The sequence below is a fragment of the Pogona vitticeps genome, chromosome 2, assembly GCF_051106095.1.
Source record: "Pogona vitticeps strain Pit_001003342236 chromosome 2, PviZW2.1, whole genome shotgun sequence".
In the NCBI taxonomy this organism is placed as follows: Eukaryota; Metazoa; Chordata; class Lepidosauria; order Squamata; family Agamidae; genus Pogona; species Pogona vitticeps.
This window is the reverse complement of record NC_135784.1, coordinates 27,726,525-27,748,397: the sequence shown is the minus strand read 5'-3', so window position 1 is coordinate 27,748,397 and position 21,873 is coordinate 27,726,525. Positions and strand designations below refer to the sequence as shown.

General features: G+C 42.9%; 1 protein-coding gene across 2 annotated transcripts in view; it reads left to right on the top strand.

Moving 5' to 3' along the window:
• Positions 1-20,073, top strand: part of LOC144587560 (uncharacterized) — a 107,513-nt gene extending 87,440 nt beyond the window's left edge. The window contains exons 2-4 of one of the 2 annotated variants that reach the window (XM_078388676.1): positions 16,610-16,687; positions 17,583-17,714; positions 18,405-20,073. In XM_078388676.1, the coding sequence (XP_078244802.1) occupies positions 16,610-16,687; positions 17,583-17,714; positions 18,405-18,559 (365 nt within the window). In that variant the 3' untranslated portion in view covers positions 18,560-20,073. The remainder of the gene's footprint in view (positions 1-16,609; positions 16,688-17,582; positions 17,715-18,404) is intronic. The other variant, XR_013542704.1, reaches the window with a different exon arrangement.
• The last annotated feature ends 1,800 nt before the right edge of the window (positions 20,074-21,873 follow it).

The window sequence follows — 21,873 nt, the reverse complement described above, 5'->3', positions numbered from 1 at the left end:
AAATAATATTTTAAAATGGTGTTAAAATTGCATTTTCAGCCCAGCACCTGTTTGTAAGTTTCTATCAGGGAGAAAGAAAACAGTTTTGCTAAAAGGTCTGATCATAGTCCTATCATTTACAAATGACAATTTCCGAATAAGGTGGTGGGACGCTTGCTGTTGTCTGCTCCCTCAACCGGGTCTATGTAATGCTAAGAAACTGTGATGGGATATTTCTGGCTTCAGAGAGTGAAAATGTCTTACTCGGGACGAAACAAGTGCTTGCAAAGTTTTTTTTTTTCATTCCCAGCAATTTTCCAAGTCTCATCATGGCATTCAACTGTGAGATTTATTAAAATCCTGCACAGCCCAGTCTCATTTCGCCCTCATGTTCCTCTGTGTCCTATATACTGTATGTTTTCTGCCCATCGTTCTGTGCAGATTAACATCCTTTCTAGATGACTCCCCTACAGGCAAGATGGCATTCTGTGCAAGAACTGTGCTAATTCTGGGCAGCTTGCTATTTCTTTCGGCATCAACGATTATGAAACTTTCCAGCAAATCTTTTTTTTTTTTTTTTTTTTTTTGGTCTGTGTTGTGTTGTGGTTTGGCAGGCTTTATCCCTTTTTTGTGCATGCAGAGTTTTCTTTCCATCAATGTCTTCTCATGTCAGGAAGCATGGAAGACGTTGCCAGCAGAGTTTGGCAAAGCCAGATCTCCTTCCTTCTGGCTATGTTGGAGGGCTGCCTGGAACTGGCACAAGGCTCCTTCTTGCTCCTCTCTGGCTGGCTCCATGGTTAGAAGGAAGGTGGTGCCCTTCCCATCCTGTTCTGGCAGCTGGAGAGAAGGTGCTGTCAGTGCTGGGTGTGGGTTGTGCAGAAGTGGAGGAACTCAGCAATCTGATGGTGGACATTCCCAGCAGCCACTCCCCAAATTGCCAGCAGTACAGAGGGCTCCCAGTGAGGGTTCTTTGGCTAGCCATTCTGCGAAGCATTGACTGCTGCCATAATGTCACCGCCTCAACTGGCACAAACACACAGTCAGTCTCCCCTCCACTGTTGAACTCCTGCGTCCTATGGATGCCTCCCTGGCTTCTACCACATTTTAGGCCAGTTCTAGATGCCATGGCTGTGACTGACCTCTAGCGTCTTCTAGACATCATTTCAGAGATGGTAACTGGGTTATTCTAATTGCGTACCTTCAAGTCAATTCTGACTCAGGGTGTATTAATGTTCTGAAGACTCAGAAGAGAGCTTGGAGGCCTCCCCAGCATAACTCTGTGCAACATTAGATCATAACATTTCTTAGTCAGTGTCAAATGTGCTGTTGAGAACATACACACAGGAAGATGGCTATGATCAATAAATTTTCTCAAAATGCATCTGGGACACACAAGGAATATCTCCTCCACTACAAGAAAAGCCAAGTGAGGTACAAATCAGGGTATGGAAAGAAAACAGAAGCTGACTTTCTGAAACATGAAGACCCAAGGATCAAACTGTGCAAGTAGTTTTTTTAAAATTGGCCATTATAGGAACTTATTTATTTACTGATTTATTTTTAATGTTTATATGCTGGCTTTCTCAAAAAAAAAAAAAAAAAAAAAGGATGCAAAGGTGGCTTTTCATCAGAAGTAATTAATTATGCAATTAATTGACAAAATCTCCTCACAATTGATATTGTCAATATCCTCTTCTTAGATTGGCTAACTTTAAGAGCACACTCTTTGTTAATATATCTTGGAGATTTTACTGCAAACATGCAAATCTTTCTGGTGACCAAGAAGTTTAGAATTATCAGGGAGAGTCTTAATAGCAAGAGAGAACCATTCTATTGTTGTATATATTTAGTTCTTATATAATTCAAGTGTTTTGTACATGCCTCAGCAAAGCTGGTAGTTTCCAGGGTATTCACGTGTCACATTCATTCCCAGAAGCAACATGAACAAAAGGTAAACAGTGTTTAAAATCAGATCTTGCCTGGACCAGCTACCAGGTGTGGATATTTTTGTAGATGTAGTGACAGCTCTACCTTGCAGAATGGGCCTATTGGTTCTTGGTGTCTAGCGTTAGGGATTTGGGATCTCCCTGGAAGCATTGCCAAGGTGGGCTTGGGAGGCAAATTCTATAGTCATTGACACAATTGACTCTCCTTCATTCACTTACTCCAGGATAATCAGCGTAGTGTAGCTGAGAGAGAGAGAGAGACCCAGTTACCATCACAGAGAACACACTTAAAAGGTTCATACTCAGGATTATTACCATGATGTCTCAAGGCTACGTATTTTCCAGAGGTTTTGAAAAAGAAATAAGTAGTACACAATACATTCAGTTTGTTTTGTAAATGCAGGCAGATTTTGAGATGATTATTCATGCTGTTTGGCTGGCCCTATCACATTTTATACTACTCTCTAGAGTTACATAAAAGATCTGTCAGGATGGAGGGATCTTGTTGGTTAACAATATATGCATTAATAAAATATTTTTCCCTAAAATATCTTTTCAGAAGTACATTCCAATTGAGTTCAGTGGGCTTTATATTCAAGTTCATGACTATAGTCTAAGTAGATCTTAGGCAGAATTGGCTCTAATGCCCACCTAGGCTATAATTGATAAATTGCATGCTCAGGAAAACCAACCAACCGACAAACAAAAAGGACAAAGCACATCCTTGTCTTTGTATAAATGATACTTGTGTGCCTTTATCAAACTGTTTGAATTCATTCTGACTTTGATGCCAAAGTTGATACAGCTTCAGCAGATGTAAAGTCGACCCCTCGTTGTGTAAGAGACAGTAAATAACATTATAGTTTGTATGGCCTTGGGATACTAATTGGATCTTTGACACAGGTGACCTCAGAAATTACCCTTCTCATCATGCTTTGCTTCTCAGGATCTCCCCTCCGAATGAGTAGAATCATAGAATTGTAGAATAGTGAAGTTGGGAGGGGCCTATAAGGCCATCAAGTCCAACCCCCTGCTCGATGCAGGAATACAGATCAAAGGATATCTGTCAAGTGGTTGTCTAAATTTCTCTCCAATGCTTCCAATATTGGAGCACTCACCATCTCTTACGAAAATGACTTGAAGGTAGAGGTTCTCCTAGTTGAGAAGCCTGCAAAATGCAAGGGTAGATCCTTTGGTTTTGGCGGACGCAAGTACTGAAACTGGTTGGGGATGAAAATTCACCAAAGCAACCACCATGCAAATTCTTCAACACTACAGCCTCACCTTAACGAGCACAGAGCGTTCTCTTGCTTGGCCACCTTCTCACTGAAGTCTTCATCTGCTGTCAAGATAACACTGAAATCATTAAGATAATTCCAGTAGCAGGAATAAACAAAGTTGACTCATTTTTAAGACATGGGGCCATCAAAACAGCCTATTCGTTATCCAGGCAAAATGCCAAAACCTTCCCTTTTTCCAGAAAGGGGTATTTATTTCCAAATGTTCCCTTCATTGACTGTTCAGTGTCTTGAAATGCAGTAAAGCATCAGTACTCATTTGTCCTCTTAAAAGACCCTGACTGCGAAAGAACGTCTGCTTGATTTTCGCTACTTACATTGTCAGTCGTGATCAAAATGAACAAGATTCTCCTGATCACTTTGGTTCTCCTATTCTGCTCTGCAGGTGAGTCCTGACATATGGAAGAGGGTTGAGTAATAGGGGCTCTGAGCTGTGTTGAATAAGTTTGACTCTGACAAACTTTATTTTGGGTACTGTCTCCAAAATAAAAGACAGCTCATTTTTCTCAGGTTCTTCATGTTCTCAGCTAATGTGTCCAAGAAGTTCCGGGGCCCAAGAAAAATAGGGTACTCTAGTAGTCATGCGCCACTAGATCACTCTCACCTATGTACATCTTGGCCGCCTAGAGTAGTCCACCGCGACTAGATAGGCGGGATATAAATTAAATAAATAAATAAATAAATAAATAAATCTACCTTCCCCCTCCAATTGGGTTTATAACATACTGCAGCCCTAAAGCCCAGGTGGAAAGCTCACATCCATCCATGGAGTCATGAGGGACAGATCTGGTTAAGTAACTCTGGAGGAAATGAAGATTCTGCTAATGTTATAAAGATTGATTGAGTCTCTGGATCAGTGACATGATTGAGTCTCTGGATCAGTGACATGACTTCTTACTTTTAGACAGAAAAGTAAGAAGTGGAAATCTGAGTTTAAAAAGTAACACGGATAAGTAAATGTTCATTAAAATCTAAAAGAAAACTCATGTAGCTCAACAAGCAAAATTGTACATCAAGACAGGAACCTCAGAAAATCACATTTGGGTACATCGGTTAACTTTACATTCGATGCTGTAACCAGATGTGGGATTCAGCAGGTTCGCACCTATTCTATAGAACCAATTCCTAAATGTACTACTGGTTCATAGAACCGTTTGCTGGCCTGAGAAGAATGAAGGAGGAGGGGCCAGGTGACCAGCGACGAGCGAAGGGGAGGGGGCACAATTAGCTGCCTCGCTTCCCGCACCACACTGAGTCGTTAGAGGTGTGGTGTGGGTGAGAGAGATAATGCCCTAGAAAGAGCAGAGGTGTCACTGGGGGAAAGGGGGAGAGGATGAGTCCTTGACGTTATTGGAGGAAAGCCCATGGCCTCGAGGCAGAGAGGGGGGGGTTATTGACAAGGTGTGAGTGGGGGAGGGGGAACCCGCCAGGGCTCTGAGGGAAACCATCATCACCACCAGTGCCACGACCAACACCAACACCCCTCAAAGCGACTGGTGAGGAGAAGCGGTGGGCGTGGGGTGGAGGGGAAAGATGAAGGAGGAGGAGACCTCAGAGGAGTCAGTAACTGAAGGACCGATTGAGGTGGTGGGGTTGAGGTGGAGTGGCGACAGACTGAAAATAGACAATACCTTCCAAGCCAGAAGGAAGCGGGGGGGGGGGGGGAGGGAGAGAATAACCACAACAGGTGCACAAAGGTGGCCTCCAGGTAACAACAAACAGGACTATCAGTCATTTAAGGAGCAGGAAAGGGGAGGGAAGCAATTTTTACTGGTGAGCTATAGGGCAAAATAGGAGGTAAAGGGAAGGAGAGATGTGTCAGTTTTCTGTCAAACTTGGTCATAAGCACCCACTGTGAGGTGTGTGTTTGTGTGTGTGTGTTTTGGCACATGCCCATGGTGAGGGTAACAGCAGCGGTATGCCCAAACAGATACACTTATCCAGATGTCTTAATCATGTGAGAAGTAGTTGTGATAATAGGCAGTAGGGAGACCACTGTGGAAGAAACCCTCATCAGATCCCACTGTCCTGGGCATTGATTGATTGATTGATTGATTGATTGATTGATTGATTGATTGGACATTAGGACACAGAACCTGTTGTTAATTCATTTGAATCCCACCACTGGCTGTAACCATCCATTGTGGGGAACCTCTGCCTAAGGTTGTTAGCTACATTCTGTTCCAATGACATGCACACACTCCTGGCAGGAAGTGGCAGCTGCCAGCAGGGAGACTAACCCCTCATTCTGCCCCTTTTTAATGTTGTTTTTGAAGTGGTGAATGGGAGTTTCCCATTGTGTAGTTTTAACTAAATACTCATTGGGATCCTAAAAAGGATGCAAAGATGTGTCTGTAACTTCTGCCAGTGAGGTGAGCTGTTTTCCCTCAGATGAAGTTGATGTCCCTTTCAAAGGTCCCTGTCAGGTCCCGGTTTGATGTCTTTGTTTGATTGTCTCTGTTTGATGGTCCCTGTTCAGGTGCCAGATGTGGGTGATCACGGAACAAAGGAAGGCAATTAGCCTTTAGAGAAAGTGCTGTCCTCTGAAGATGCCGGCCACAGAGACTGGCGAAACGTTAGGAAGAACAAACTTCAGAACAGAAGAACAAACTTCAGAACACGGCCAAAGAGCCCGAAAAACCCACAACAACCAATAAGAACATTCTTTGCTTTCCCCAACCAAGGGGAGAATAACAACCCAGCTAAGCTTGCAAGAGAGTTTTACAACCTGTGAGAAGCCACCAAGAAAGTCCCTGTTATTCAGATATGAATTAGGCCTGTGAGGAATATACTCATTTTCAGTGGTTTTCCAAATCTTGCCAAGTCACAGAGACTTGCACCACACAGATCCCTCGGCTCCACGTGGACTGAAATTCAAGTTGTGCTTTTATTTGTTTTATAAGCCCAATACCTTAGTTGGGGGAATCCTGTGCACGAAAAATTCTGTTATGAGGGCCAAATGTAATAATTCTGTACATATTGATTTTTTTAAAAAAAAAATCCGGTGAGATTTTTGAAAGAAGGGGAAAAAATAAATCTCACACCAACAAATTTTACTGCAAGATTAAAAGAAAAAATGTTTTCCTCATCTCCATTTCTCACTGTAGGTGATGCTGCAGGATTCACATCCTTAGTCTCTAGGCCTGTGATGCAGAAACTATCCTGTGTTACAAAGGGGGGTGTTTCTGGCTTAGTGTGATGGGTGTTAAAACACCACCTGCAAATCCAGTGAAATTGCAACCTTTATTGATTGATTGATTGATTGATTGATTTGATTTGATTTGTATCCCGCCCATCTGGTCTATATGATCACTCTAGATGACTTCCAATATAACATAGACAAGTAATAAAATAACACAAAATTACATAAATCTTCGAATTTACAATCTACAGTACTGAATTTACAAACCAGAAAAATAGATTAAAAAATAAAGAAAAAATGAGAAGAAAGAATTGACTGGAGGGAAGGCCTGAATAAACATCCATGTATTTAATTGGCTTTTAAAGATACCCAGTGTAGGGGCCGCGCGAATCTCCGGAGGGAGATTGTTCCAGAGGCAAGGAGCCCCCACCCTCAGAACTTCTGTCTTGTCCGGATTCAGCCTCAGCCCATTTTCCTGCATCCACTGCAGTACAGTCCCCAGGCAGCGCTGAAGGGACAGGACGGCGTCACCTGCAGTTGGTGAAAAGGAGATGTAGAGCTGGGTGTCATCAGCATATTGATGACATGATGCTCCACACCTCGTAAATCCAAGTTTGTCACTCAAACCACTACACTAGTGGCCTGCTGTTCAATACTTTCCTGTGGCGTAAAGTAGGAATTACAAACTAAAAAATATCTAAACATGTAGAGAACATCAGTAGTTTAAAGAACAGGAAAACAATAGCACCTGACAACTTGTAAGGCACATTCTTTAGACATTAAATGCTATAAAATTTGGGCCATTGAGAATCGGAAAAACTTGTCACTATGCCTTATACAGAAATCTATTTACTCATCATTAAACATGGGGTTGTCAAATCAGCCAGTTATGCATATACACTCAGACTTTGCTAGTTTCCAAAAAGGGATGTTCATTTTCAATTTTCACCTTATCAAGTATTTGTAGTTTTCCAAACTGCAATAAATTATCAGTAATATTTGCAGATCCAGGCAAAGTGACCCAGAGCACTCCCACCGCAGACACATATCGGAAATAACAATTTAATTAGTTCATAGAAAATAAATTGTTGATGGATAATATAAAGCCACAGCTTGAGTTGGTTGTTGTAGAACAGTATTGGTGCAGCATATAAGGAGTGGTTCACTGCATCAGACGACCCACTTGCCAGCTAATGCCCACCTTTTGCAGACTGTTGCTGGGCACTCAAAGTTGGCAACCACATGGGTATACATCCCCCCCAGGTGCAAGACCAATGGCGGGGGGAGACCCTTTAACATCGGCTCTTAGGGGACTGTCAAGGCACTCTCGAACAAAGCCTGCCATTCTACTGGAAAACTCCATGAGGAATTGAACTCACAACCTTTGATATTGAGTGTTTAATGGGAAGGACTTTGGATAAATGTCAATTACTTAGGGTAACCAAGTGTTTCCATTTTCATCTCAGCTTCTATTTCCCGCCTTTTCCCCCTCAGTCAGTGTCTGCCAATATTCAGTGTCAATTTTTGAGAAATGTGTCAGCGGGTATGTTGGCATTTAGAAATGTTAGAGACAGGTTAGTCATGTCCATGTTCTGAAATATTTATGTGACCAGTAAGCTACGTGAACCATCTAATGAAGCCAGGAAGTTAAGACACCGCAACAAATAACCAGGGAGCATGTTTTGGTTTGTATTTCAATATTAAGATTTTTGTAAATAAAGATAAACATTTTTATTTTTTATAATCCAGACTCTTTGTAGCAAGATTGTGTGGAGGCTAAACTCAAGTAATGTGAGGTAAATCTGACTAAAACTGAACTATACTATAAGTGGTGGTGTGACTGTGAGACACTTGTAAATTTAAAAATACTAATCTGCTCTGTGGGTCTCAGTCTAGACTGTTCCATAGCCTGTAAAAGTTGATTTTTCCCCCTTTTAAACCAGCATTTCCACATACTCTGCCCAACAGAACTAAACTCCCAACCTCTGGTTTCATAGGCATACTTAACTCATTGTGGTCTTGTCCCCCCTCCCCCAGCTTAGTTGGAGGAATCTGGAAAGAGCTACATAGGGTTGCTTAAGCTCAGGTAGAAATCTGTTGCAATTCATGCATCCACATGACATACACATCTCAAGTGATCCTACCTGACCCACCTCCCTTAATAAAACAACAACTAAATCCTCTCCCTTGTTCCCTGCTTCTGGGTGAAAGTTTTGAAATTTTTCTTACGTTTTTCCAAGTATTTAAAAAAAAAAAACCAACCCAATTATGTTTCCTTCCTCTATCCCCGCCCCCATGATGCAGCAGAAGACGTGTTTCATTTCCTAGTATTCTGAAGTGGTTAAGTTGCCCTTTTTAAGCCACTTAATAATATTGGGAGACTGGAACGGAAAGGGAAAAATAAAGCCACAGGATCTGCTTTGGCTCAATCCCAGTGATCGCTGGAAATGAACCAAATGGAGGCAATCACACCAAAACAACAGTAACTTCTCATCTATGCATAAAAATAATAATTAATAAATAAAATTAGGGAGGATGCATTTGAATATGCTTTTTGAGGAAGCCGTTTTTATTGTTTCTACTCCAAGCTTTTCCACACAACACAAAAGGTCCATCTTCATGAGTGAAAATGGATCAATTAAAGCCATTATTTAGGGGAAACTTGCAAAAGATGGGAAATGAATCCACGACCTTTTATGACCCCAGAAGGCGACCCTCTTCACGGAGGGCAGGAAATCCATTACACAAATCTGTCTTGCAGCATTTCACAATGTACGTTTTGTTTCCTGATTGAATGGGTTCCCAGGTAAGACACGGTTTATACTCGGCACAGCCATAATATACATAGTCCCTGCTTTCTGTTCAGAAGAAGAAGAAAGGAAGAAGAAGGAAACAATGTTAGTTTGGAGCTGGGCTATCTGCTCCTTCAAAACTATAGGAAGGCATTACATATAAAGCAGGACTGGGGCATCTATGCCCCTCGAGAGTTTTGGATCACATCCACCATCATTGGCCACATTGTGGCAGTCCAATCACATCTAGATCAGTAGTGCCACAGAGACAGTGAGTGCAATCACAGGACGATACAAGAGGATGATCTGGGATTTGTCACTGTTTCATATTAGGTGAGGAGACCATGGGTCACATAGCATTAATTGTGCGAATGCAAAATCACCCAAGGGCCCTCAGAAGAGCCACCCGAATGCAAAATATTGTCAGAATCATTGGGAAACCCACCTGTGTAGACGGCAGCGGTAAAGCAGTAGGGGTACTTCTTCCTGGTAATGCAGGTTCTCGTTTCATTTCCATAACAACGTTCTGATATGCTGCATAAATTGCACACCAGGCCTTGAGCTATGAAAGAAAGGGAATGAAGGTGACATAAAGATTATAAGGATGGGTTACGATGGGAAGCAAACAGAAGATCTTGTGCTTGCCTTTGGGTCCAAATAGAGTTCTGTATGTATTTAGTTACTCTGTTTTCTAGAGTGACTTAAGACCTATGCAACTGTTTGGGAAGACACTGAAACAATGGGACATTGCTACTACTGCTGTAATATCATGCATCATGGCAATGCTCAGGAGCCTAGTGTCTGTATGCCAGTCACAAGAAATCTTGCCAGCCCATACAATGGGCCTGCTCTAGTTGCCACTTACTACACTGAGAAACAGGACTTCTCCTGGCAGCTGGTAATGAAATCCCAGCCTTGTCTATGTTCATCCAGGAGGGGAACTCTGCCAGAAAGTTATCTCACAATTCACCATAATAAATAATAATCATGTGACATCAAGTCAATTTGACTGACGGCAACCCTTTTCAGAGTTTTCAAAGTAGAGACTACTCAGAAGTGGGCTCCCATTCCCTTCTTCTGAAGGTGGCCTGAGTTGCTGCTGCTTGCCCAAGGTCACACAGGCTGGCTCTTCTCACAAGAGACTCAATCAAACTCCCAACCTCTGTCTACCCAGCCAGATTCGTAAACCACTAAGCCAGGGCAAGAGGGAGCATGAAGATAAAGCATCCGGTCCATTGGGTCATTCATTTCTCCGTTGATTCAACTGAGCCGTGCTAGTCCAGATGGGCCAAGATGTTCCAGACTGGGCTGTCCAAATCCTTATGAAGGACAAGGATTTGAAGGAGAAGTCCTTGGAAGACATTAACTGACTCAAGAAGCTGCAAAAAAAAAATCAGCTGTACAAAACAACCAGGCTACAACCCATGTTCATTACACGGACTCCATAGTGACTCACCCACTATGCTGCAGAGCAGAAAAGACAAACCCAGGAGAAGAATCTTATCCATCTCTTGGTCCGTTTCACAAGTTCTGACAAGGACGATCAAGGCACAAGCTGACGACTACGATCAGCAACCTTTTATACAGTTAGACCTCTGAAGGCACATAGAAGGGATCAATCAACTCCTCTGCCCCGAGAACAGTCTGTTCATGTCTCGGTGTGGAAATAACAGCCTTACTGGAAAGTAAAAAACAAAGCCTGATTTTCTGGAATAGGATTTCTGGAAAGCTGAAGGCAAGCTTTGCTAAACCTTACCCCTGAGGCATTTGCCTGCACGTTGATTTGTGGTACAATTTGTCCTTTTCCCCCACTATCACCATTTTAAATTGCTTTAAAAACTGTTTTATGTTGTAATTAACCTATTTTTTTCTGGACAATGATGTTCACGCCATTTAATGTGATTGTTACCCACCCACAATCAGGTTTTTGGAAGACAGGTAAGATAGAGATTTAGGAAGTATATGAGCCATTAATTTTTGCAAGGATACTCTAGCAATTGGTCTCTCTCTCCCTCTTTAGCATTGTACCAGCCCAGGTGGGACATACACTAGGGCAGTGGTCCCCAACTTTGGGCCTCCAGATATTCTTGGACTACAGCTCCCAGAAGCCTTCACCTTCACCTCTGCTGGCCAGGATTTCTGGGAGTTGAAGTCTAAGAACATCTGGAGGTCCAAGGTTTGGGGACCACTGCACTAGGGCAGTGGTTCTTAACCTTTGTTACTCAGGTGTTTTTGAACTGCAACTCCCAGAAACCCCAGCCAGCAGAGCTGATGGTGAAGGCTTCTGGGAGTTGCAGTCCAAAAACATCTGAGTAACAAAGGTTAAGAACCAGTGCACTAGGGCAGTGGTTCTTAACCTTTTTGAAAGAAACGCCCCCTTGAGCCATTGAGGAAGTTATAATCGCCCCCCTCCCCGCGGTGATGATATCTTTTATTTATTTATTTGTTTGTTTGTTTGTTTGTTTGTTCGTTCGTTCGTTCGTTTGTTCGTTTATTTATTTATTTATTTATTTATTTAAGACACTTAAATCCAATGACCCCTGAAAACAAAATTAAATTCCAAGAAAATGAAATGCCCCCCAAAAAGTAACATTTAATGATTTAGTTGCAAGTGAATTTTAAGACGCAAAAAGAAATATAAAAAGGGCATAAAAACAAATGCAGGAACTAAAAATTTCAAGACAAAAAGTCTGAAACTAAATTAAGATAGGAGGAAAATATATATTCATGCACACTGTAAAAAGGCTGCAGCCATCTTCACAGGTTTGGCTTGCTCCAGCGCCCCCCTACCCCCCCTTCTGCTCCAGTGCCCCCACGCCGCCCCTTTTCATTCTATGCCCCCCTGAAAAATGAAATCGCCCCCTGGGGGGCATTATCGCCCACGTTAAGAACCACTGCACTAGGGTATATTCAACCAGAAAAGCTGGCCAATCACAAGGAGCCTTGTTGCACAGTGGTTAAACTGCAGTACTGCAGCCAAAGTTCTGCTCACAACCCTCCTCTTTTCCTCTTTCTTCTAAACCAGGCTTGTCCAACCCGTAGCCCAGGTTGGCTCGTAATGCGGCCCAGTGCATTTTTTAAAAAATTTTAAGAATAAACCCACAACCCGGTTGCTGCGGAGTGTGTGGGTGGAGGAAAAGTCCAGGGAGTGGCCGCAAAACCTGTGCCATGGATTCGACCTCAGGGCCCAAAACCTCAGGCGAGACATGAAGAAGCCTGAGGGACCTACATGCCACTTCCTCCCCAAATGTTATCTGTTGGGGAGAGGGGAGGAGAGGAAAAAGGAAGGAAAAGGGCAACGGGGCAGCCAGAGGGCCCCAACTCCTCCCCACCAGCGGACAGGGCCCGGCCTAGTTGCTCTCCTTCTGTGCCCTCATCGCTGCACCTGGGGCCGGCTGGAAGCAGCAACCGCCTCAGGCGTCAGGCTGGGCCAGGCCTCGCTTGGGGGGGGTGGCGGAGCTGGTGGGGAAGGGCTTGCCAGCCAGCCGGCCAGCCCGCCTCTGCTTACGGTGCCTCACTCAGGGAGGAAGAGGCAGTGGCAGAGGCCCCGCGGGTGCCTAAGGGGAAAGGGAAGGAGCGACAACCACCTCCCTCCTCTCTGCTTGAGCGCGCGCCCCCTCCCTCGCTCCAGCGACGGGGCTGGAGCTGGTGAGGGGCTTTCGGTGGCGGTGTTTACCTTTAGGAGTGGGCGCAAGTCTTCAAGCAGGGTTGGCCCATGAGACCAAAGGGGCATTTTCTAACTCGGGGACATTGCATTTTGTGCGCTTGCAAGTGGAGCATGTTTTAAACATTATTTAGGGATGCATGCCTCTGTATCGTGAAGGCAAACCAAGGCAAAAGCATTACTTTGGTGTGAGTCATCAGGACGGTTTCAGAACAGAAAAAAAAGTGTGAAAAGGGTTACGAAGAGCTGTCTTGCAAACTTTTGAACCTCTCGCCCCCCCCTTTTTTTGGATGATCAGGTATCGTTACTGTTATTTTATGTGCAGCCCAAACCAAATTTTCATCTTCTAATGTGGCCCAGAGAAGGTGAAAGGTTGGACACCCCTGTTCTAAACTATATTTATTCCTATTCTATTATTTTCTTGTAATCATTAATTTTAACTTTGATCCCAGTTTCACCATCATTCTGTCCTTCTCTGTAACTGCCTTGTTCGCATTAATTTCCTCCTCCTTTTTATCCTGAGTGGCATAGCGCTGCATGAATATCGCAGATAGAAAGAATCCGGTCATATGTTGTGAAGCCAGCCCAGGCGGGACATACACTAGGATATATTCAACAAAAAAAGCCAGCTAGTCACAAGGAGTCTTGTGGCACAGTGGTTAAACTGCAGTACTGCAGCCAAAGATCTGCTCACTACCAAAGTTCAATCCCAGGTAGCCAGCTCAAGGTTCACTCAGCCTTCCATCCTTCTGAGGTTGGTAAATTGAGTACCCAGCTAGCTGGTACGGGGGAAATGTGTAGCCTCCATAATTTAATTGTAAACCACCCAGAGAGTACTTTAAGCAATGTAGGGCAATATATAAGCAGCACACTTTGTATGGCAGTAGTCAAGGTCACACCTGAGTAGTCCATACAAAGTCATCAGTGGGGGAGTTTTGTCTCCTTTATGAATTGTTTCTTCCAGATAATTAAGCTGAATATTGAAGGAATCAGGAACTTTACTTTAAATTCTAGGCCACCAGAAGCAGGCTCAAGAACGAGTTTGAGATATCAGGCTCCTCTCTAAGAACGAAGGATCAATTGTCTTGTTCCATCTCCATAGGCAGAGGGTTAGCTATCACTCTACATTGTCATGGATCAAAGCAGACAGACACTTACAGGGAAAGGTTCTCATTCTAGATGATAAATATCAGTTTAGCAGATGGAAGCTTCCATTTCATGTCTACCATATCTCCAGAACTGGTGGCACTGTGTAGCCCTCCCACTCCAAGACATAGCCATTAATTGTTCATGGGAATATGTTCCCCGCTCCATGAGATTGGGTAACACATAAATACTAGCACACACATAGACATGGTTGGAGTATCTCCAAAAGGGCAAAGGACAGAGCAGGCCCTGCTATGTGTGTTCTTATTCAGGCACACAGTATCTGGGGACAGGTGGAGCAGCACACAGCCCTAACACTCAATAAAGAGGATCCATGTTCCAGTTTTATATTTCACTGGTCCATCAGCTTCCAGAAATCTTGGCCAGCACAGCTAGTGAAAGCTTCTGGGAATTTCTGTCCAAGAACATCTGGGGACCCAAGGTTGGGAGCCATTGATCTATGTCATCATGCCCTCATGCTCCTTGCAAAATGGTGGTTCCAACAGGTAAGACGTTGTGGTGAATAGAGAAGTTTAAGACCATTTTTTTTTTCGTATTCAGTTGCCAGCAAACACACTGAAAATCCTCAAGGCAAGAAAGGAAGATGGATGTGAAACATACAGTGGAAAAGGAGAAACACTTAAACAAAACAGATTTTAAAAACCCTGACACAAAGTGACAAATTGGTTCTCTTCAAAACTATCCTAGACTTTGACTGAGTTTGTCAGACAGCATAAACCTCACAAATGTATCCGTTTCTTCTGAATTATTTCTGGGAGAGAATTAATGAGTTGTGCCAATAGTATTGTTAGGAAAAGAAATCAGTTTGTCAGGAAAAGAAGGTTAGTGAAGGAACGATTCAGGAAATGCCTGCTTACTGGAAAATAAAAACAAGGCAAGACTTTCTGGAATATGATTTCTGGAAAGATGAAGGCAGGCTTTGTTAATGAATATTTGTGAAGCATTTCAATTTTACAACTGAGGTACGTGCCTGATAGTGAATTTATGGTATGGTTTGACCTTCTTTCCTCTATTGCTCTTTTTAATTGATGCCCTTTCAAGCTGTTTTCTGTTTTAATTAATCAATTTTCTTTCTGGACCACAATGTTCATGTCATTTGATAGGATTGCTACCCACCAACAATCACATTTTTGGAAGAGAGGTAAGATATAGATGTAGAAAGTAGGTACAGTGGTGCCCCGCATAGCGAGGTTAATCCATTCCGGATTAACCTTCGCTATGTGAAAACTTCGCTAAACGGAACGGGGAAGCCCAAGAGATTGAGTAACACATAAATACTAGCCACAGACATAGACATGGTTGGAGTATCTCCAAAAGGGCAAAGGACAGAGCAGGTCCTGCTATGTGTGTTCTTATTCAGGCACACACAGTATCTGGGGACAGGTGGAGCAGCACACAGCCCTAACAATAAAGAGGATCCATGTTCCAGTTTTATATTTCACTGGTCCATCAGCTTCCAGAAATCTTGGCCAGCACAACACAAAACTCACTGTTTAGCGAAGTTTCCAGGGTCCGGCAGCCATTTTCGCGCCCTCAGTAAGTGAGGTGAGGGCGCGAAAACACTGCGCGTGGTCATTTTGGGCGTCCGGCAGCCATTTTGAAACCGCCGAACAGCTGATCTGTGGGCGTCGCAAAGCGAAGATCAGTAAGCAAAACGCTTACCGATCTTCGCTATGCAAGTTTTGCCCATTGGGGCCGACGCTATGCCTCCGCATTAGCGATCTCGAAAACAGGATCGCTATGCGGATTCATTGTTATACGGTGCGCTCGTTAAGCGAGGCACCACTGTATATGAGTCATTAATTTTTGCAAGGAAATTAGTATTTAGTATTGTAGCAACCCAGGTGGGACCTACATTAGGGGATATCCCACAAGCAAAACTCGCTAGTCATACTTCATGTTGCTCCCTGAATCATTACCAAGAGCATGCACATGACACCTTCCTGTTTGTTTTCTTGTTGGTTGGTTAGTTGGTTGGTTTGTAATCCTCCTTTCTCTTTCAAAGGACCCAATGCAGTTCTCACAGGCTCCATGAAAGTGGTTCCAACGTTGGGAAGAGAGGCAGTGCAGGAGATCTGAACTTCCCAAGTGTGTTTGTTTGTAGAAAACAGCATGCAGGACTTCTGAAATCTGTATGTCTCTCCACAATATCTTCCCTGCTTTCTTTGGCTTCATACTCAAGTTGGCTCTGTTCAAATGTAATCTAGACTCTAATTTAGCTTATCCAACAACACCCATCTGGCAAATGTATCCATTTCTTCTGGATTATTTCCAAGATAGACTTAATGAGTTGTGTCAACGGTATTGTTAGGAAAAGAAAACAGCTTTGGCAGTATGTCAATGAAAGCACATGTTTAGTAGAGGTCTGCATTCCCTTGTTGTTCCCAGCAGAGTTATTATCAAACTGTAACAAACTAATTTCAGGAGTTCAACACATAGAACTCAGTGTCTTTTCCAGCTAGTTGGCATTCCACTGTACCTTTACTTTAGCACCTCATTGGCTATCCCAATGGTTGTGAAGATGATAAATTAGAAAAGTCTGCCCAGACTAACTATAGCCCAATAAAGGAAATCTGCAAATCTGTAAGATATCCTCCCAGCTCTCTATTCTTTTTTGACAGGTGTTCTTCAGAAAATCAGCAAGATGAAACTGATGCTTTTTCTTGGTTTTTCTTTTGTTCTGATCTTCTGCTCCTTTGGTAAGTCCTGAAAGGGCACAAACCCAGATGGTAGAATTAGGTTGACCAGGTAGATGATTCCCAGAAGCTTCACGATAGGGATTTAACTAAATATGTTTTCCTGGTTCATTAGAAGTTTATTTTGGATCCCGAAAAGGAAGGAAGGAAGGAAGGAAGGAAGGAAGGAAATTGCTGTGGAATGCTGTATATTGCAGAGGCAGGCAATCATACCTTTATACTCCTTATTCAGCTGCTATTGTGGAACAATCAGTCAGAAATAATTGAAAAGGAAGTGAAAAAAACCTTTTGATTTAGTGGACCTACTCATCTTGCGGAAAGACACGCCACGTCTTTGACCGCCACGTCTAAAGACCTCCTCCAGAGAATTAAAAGAAGGGAACTCTCGTATGATAGAGGAAGGCAAATTGTACAGTGGGGAAAATAATCATTTACAGTGCTAGTGCGGAGAGAAGACTTGTCCATCTTGTTCTCTTTGTCTTTCTTTGAAACACTCCATCATTCTCAGCACATCCTGGTTTCATATTAGTTTGTGAGATTTTTTCCCCATGCATATTTCAGGATTTCTTTTGTTCAGAGTCTATTCATTTTGTGTGCATTTTTCTAATATGTTTGTGGATTTTTTCCCCAATGTGCACATTTTTGTCCACATTATTCCTGTGGACTGACATTTTCCCATTTATGGGAGTTGAAGCAGCAAATTGGGGGCTGATCCGAAGTGGGTCTTACTCGTTTACCTTTCTGTCTTGGCAGCCAGAGAATGGCAGTTCTATGGACAGATTTTTATCAGCATGCAACACAAATAAGAAATTAAGGAAGAAGAGTTCTCTTAGACTCCATGTCTAAAAATGGGGGATTTCTAAGCCTCCTATTTTAACATTTTGCTTTCCTCCTACAGCTCAACCAAGACAGCCTGTCAATCTGAAATGCTTTTACTGTGCTCCTAGACTGCCTGACAGATGTTTCTTTGTTTACGAGGACTGCGTGGCTGAAGCGGGTGAAAGATGCCAAATAACAACAGTCTATAGAGGTAGGATTCCGAACCAAGTTTAAAAGTAAATTTCCTTGTATCCTGATTGATAATCCATAAAGTCTTTTATAAGAGGCTTGGAAAAGGTCCTCAAGACAATATCACCCTCAAATGTAGGACAGCTCCCCAGAATCCAGTGTGGTCCACCATGCTCTTTCTAAACCCATAGTGATGGATAAAAGGATTAGAGTCATATGCAACAGATGCATCTGTGTTGAATTATGCATGTTTAGAGCATGACTTAGAAATTGATAACAGAAGGTGACAGGGTTGCTGTTTGGATAACGCTGAGTTTGTAGCCATATATATTTGTGTGATCGATGCCATCAAATCAGAACCGACTTATAGTGACCCTCATAGGGCTTTCAAGGTAACTGAGATACTTAAGGAAATTTTTTTCCCAGTTCCACACCCCCAAGTGAATTTCCATGGCCAAGTGGAGATTTGAACCCTGTCCTCCAGAGGCCTAGTCTGTCACTCTATCCACTACTCCACTCTGGGAATCTCATCAGTATCAGGGACTGTGTAAATTCCATGTCTTTGGCAGATTTGAATACATTGCCCAGATACCCTCTCCCCTGCTGCTAGATTTTTTTTTTCACCACTGCCTGTAGGGCTATCATAATTCTCCCTCTGCTGTGAAATCCAGCCTTCTGCTCCCTACTTCACTGTTCTTTTCCTCTGCCTCAGGTGATGCGATACATTATGTGGCTCGTGGCTGCACCAATCCTACTCAGCGTGAACATTGTGACATGACCACAAAGGACCCTGTCACCAACATGACGACCATCGTGACCTGTTGTGACAAGATGTTTTGCAACAGGGTACCTGCAACTCTCCCCTGATTCTGTCTCCTGCCCCTGGGCTCTGCCAGAAAAAAAGCGGGATTTTCTTACCTCAGCCTTTAGTTCCAACCTGCCTCTGGGATGTTCCTGCTTCATATGAATTCATACTTCCGGTATTCTGTTCAACATGTGGGGTTCAAAATAAATATTATCACATATATATCTGGTGTCCAGCCTCATCCCTGTGTCTAGATTGTCAGCAAGTCTCTGTTATTAGATCTATTAAGGGGCAAAACCTCTGGATACTACATTTTAAGAATGACGCTATAGGGAGATATGATAGCGCTTTTCAAATACCTGAAAGGTACTCATACAGAGGCGGGTCAGGATCTGTTCTCAATCATCCCAAATTGGGCTCAAGCTCTGGAAAGCCAGTTTTAGGCCATAGATGAGGAAAAAACTTCTTAACTGAAATCAAAAGGCTGAGGGTTCAGGTGATCACAGAATAGAAAGTGGGTGATCACAGGAACAAAGAAAGCAATTCATTTTTCGAGAGAAGTTAATGAAGAGAGTTGACACAGATGTCCCACCAGGGGACCTCCCCCCCCCCCCGCGATGCCCCGAGGGCTCCTTTTATTACCCTTACGAGCTTAAAGATTGTTGATAGTATTCAGATAGGGCACTGGTTACATAATGCCAATTAGGATTGGTCGGAGAGAGGGCCTTTGAAGCTATGCTCTCTGAAAGTAAGGGAAAGAGGAAGGATGGGCAGCAGCCGCCTCCCTTGTCAGAAGCATCTGCATCTGCTAGGAGAGTGTGCTCTCAGTACAACAGATAACGGCTTAGCAATCTTGGGGAGGGGGTTCCCACACTGAACTGTTAGAGCAGTATGACAATGGAATCAATGACCTTGGGAGGTGGTGAGCGCTCCAATGCTGGAGGCATTCAAGAGAAAATCGGAGAACCCTCTGTCAGATCTGCTTTGACTTGAATTCCGTCATTGACCAGGGGGTTGGACTCGATGGCCTTAGAGTCCCCTTCCAACTCCATGATTCTATGATCTTATGCTTCTAATCCTTTTTCATTCACCTTCAGCATTCAGTGTTCTTTCTTCTTCGTACTGAGGCGCCCAGCACATGTTTTTGTAATTTATTTATTTATTTAAAATATTTTTACCCTGCCTTTCTCCTTTAAAACAACCCATTTCCTTTCCCTAGGCTGTGCAAAGTTCACGACAGGTTTTGCATAAGGATGCTTCCAAAATGTTCAATTAACTCCAGTGATTCTTGAGAAGTTTGCCTTTGAGTTGGGTACAGCAGGATAAACAGGAGTGACAAGATGTCTTTAAACTGCCCAGAGAGACCTGGGTTGCCAGATGGGTGGTATAGAAATTAAATAAACAAACAAATAAATATATAAATTTAGCCTCTAGCTCATCCTCTCAGAGAGGTAGGAAGGAGTTCCCACCCGGTGCCCTTGTTTATGTTACAGAATTAAATATTTCTTCAGATTCACACTGCCCTTTTCGAATCTACCAACTTTGGGGAAAAAAACACCAACATACACGATACAAATAGGTTGAAAATTGGGTCTTTTATTTGCTCTGGTGGAAAAGAAATGTCACCAAGGATGATCTAAGGCTATTCACAGTGTGATTAATTTGAAGATTTGTTTAAATCACAGCAGATAAGCAGGGAACAAGATCCAAATAGATAAGGCACAATCTAAAAGAAATAAAAAAAGAAGAAGAAGAAAAATATTTGAAAGGCTGTCATACAGAGGAGGGGCAGGATCTGTTCTCAATCATCCCATTGTGCAGGACACGCAACAATGGGCTCAAGTTAAAGGAAGCCAGATTTCAGTTGAATATCAGGAAAACTTCCTAACAGTTAGAGCAGTATGAGTTGGTGAGTGCTCTAACACTGGAGACATTCAAGAAAAACAGATAATCACCTGGTAGATATGCTTTGATGGTATTCCTGCGTTGAGCAGGGGGTTGGACCTGATGGGCTTGTAGGCCCCTTCTAATTTCACATTTCTATGATTCTATGAAAAATGAATTTATAACACAGTGCAGTGCAAAGATGAAACAGTTTAAACACTCTGCACTTGTCCCTCATCTTCTACCAGCCCCCGGTGTTCCCAGCTATTCAGGTGTCTTTGGGTTTAAAGATTGACAAAGAAAGCTACCTATTCCAAGGAGGAGGTTCCTAAAGACTCAGGGGAGTGTGTAGGAAAATTGATCCAGGATCGAATCAGATGGGAAAATGAGAAAGAAAAATGTAAAACAAAGTTGTGAAGTCACTGGTATGTGTTTGTATGAGGAATCAATAAAAGAAGGCAGGAAGGGAGGCATCAAATCTCTTGGAAGGAGTCATCTAACCCACTGTGAATAGAGATAGGTGTATTCATATTCATATATGAATACAAATACCCCCAGACAGGTGATGATAATGAGGGTCCAGCCCCATGGGGCTGGACGGTTCCCCTCACAATTCTGCCGCTGCAGCGACCTCTGCTATCCTTCCAATGTCTCTAGAGACTGCGATCGGCTCGCCACTCCTGGACGACAAGCCTCTCTGCTAGGTTGAAGAGTGGCTCACGAATACGAATAGTTCCATCTCTAATTGTGAACACTGAGGTTTCTCTCAGAGTGAAGGCAAACGAAAGACTGAAAGCCCCAGAGTAGTCAAAACCTGCAAAAGTAAAAATTGCATGAGGAAAAGTCATCTAGAAAAGTGTCTTCCAGTTCGGCCAAAGATTTGTTGCCCCTACTATCACGTACAGTACAGTGGGGTCTCGACTTATGAACGTTTCGACTTACGAACCACTCTCATAGGAATATATGGACTCGACTTACGAACTTAGATTCGAGTTACGAAGTCTTTTTTTCCCCTTTTTTTAAAGCTAAGTCATCTTAGGTTAAAAGGAAAAAAGAAAAAAATATCCCCCTCTAGTGGCAGAAGGTGGAATAGCAGCTTCCCATTAGTTTCTATGGACAAAAAGAGCAGATACGGATTAAATGGTTTTCAATGCATTCCTATAGGAAATGCAGATTCGACTTAAGAACTTTTCACCCTGAGAACTGCCTTCCAATACGGATTAAGTTCTTAAGTTGAGACCCCACTGTATCTGTCTTTTGGCTCATTCCGTTGTGTAAGAGTCTGGGCTCAGAGAAGTCCTCTGAGCTTTTTCTAAACAGGAATCAGTCAATCATGCCGTTTATTTATTTATTAGATTTATATACCGCCCATCTAGAACGTGTCTACTGTTGATGAAACAAACTCATGGCACACAGAAAGTGTCCTCCATGTCAATCCATAGGCAGGCCGCTCCATTGGTCAGTAATCCGGTCCATAGGCCATGTATCTGTA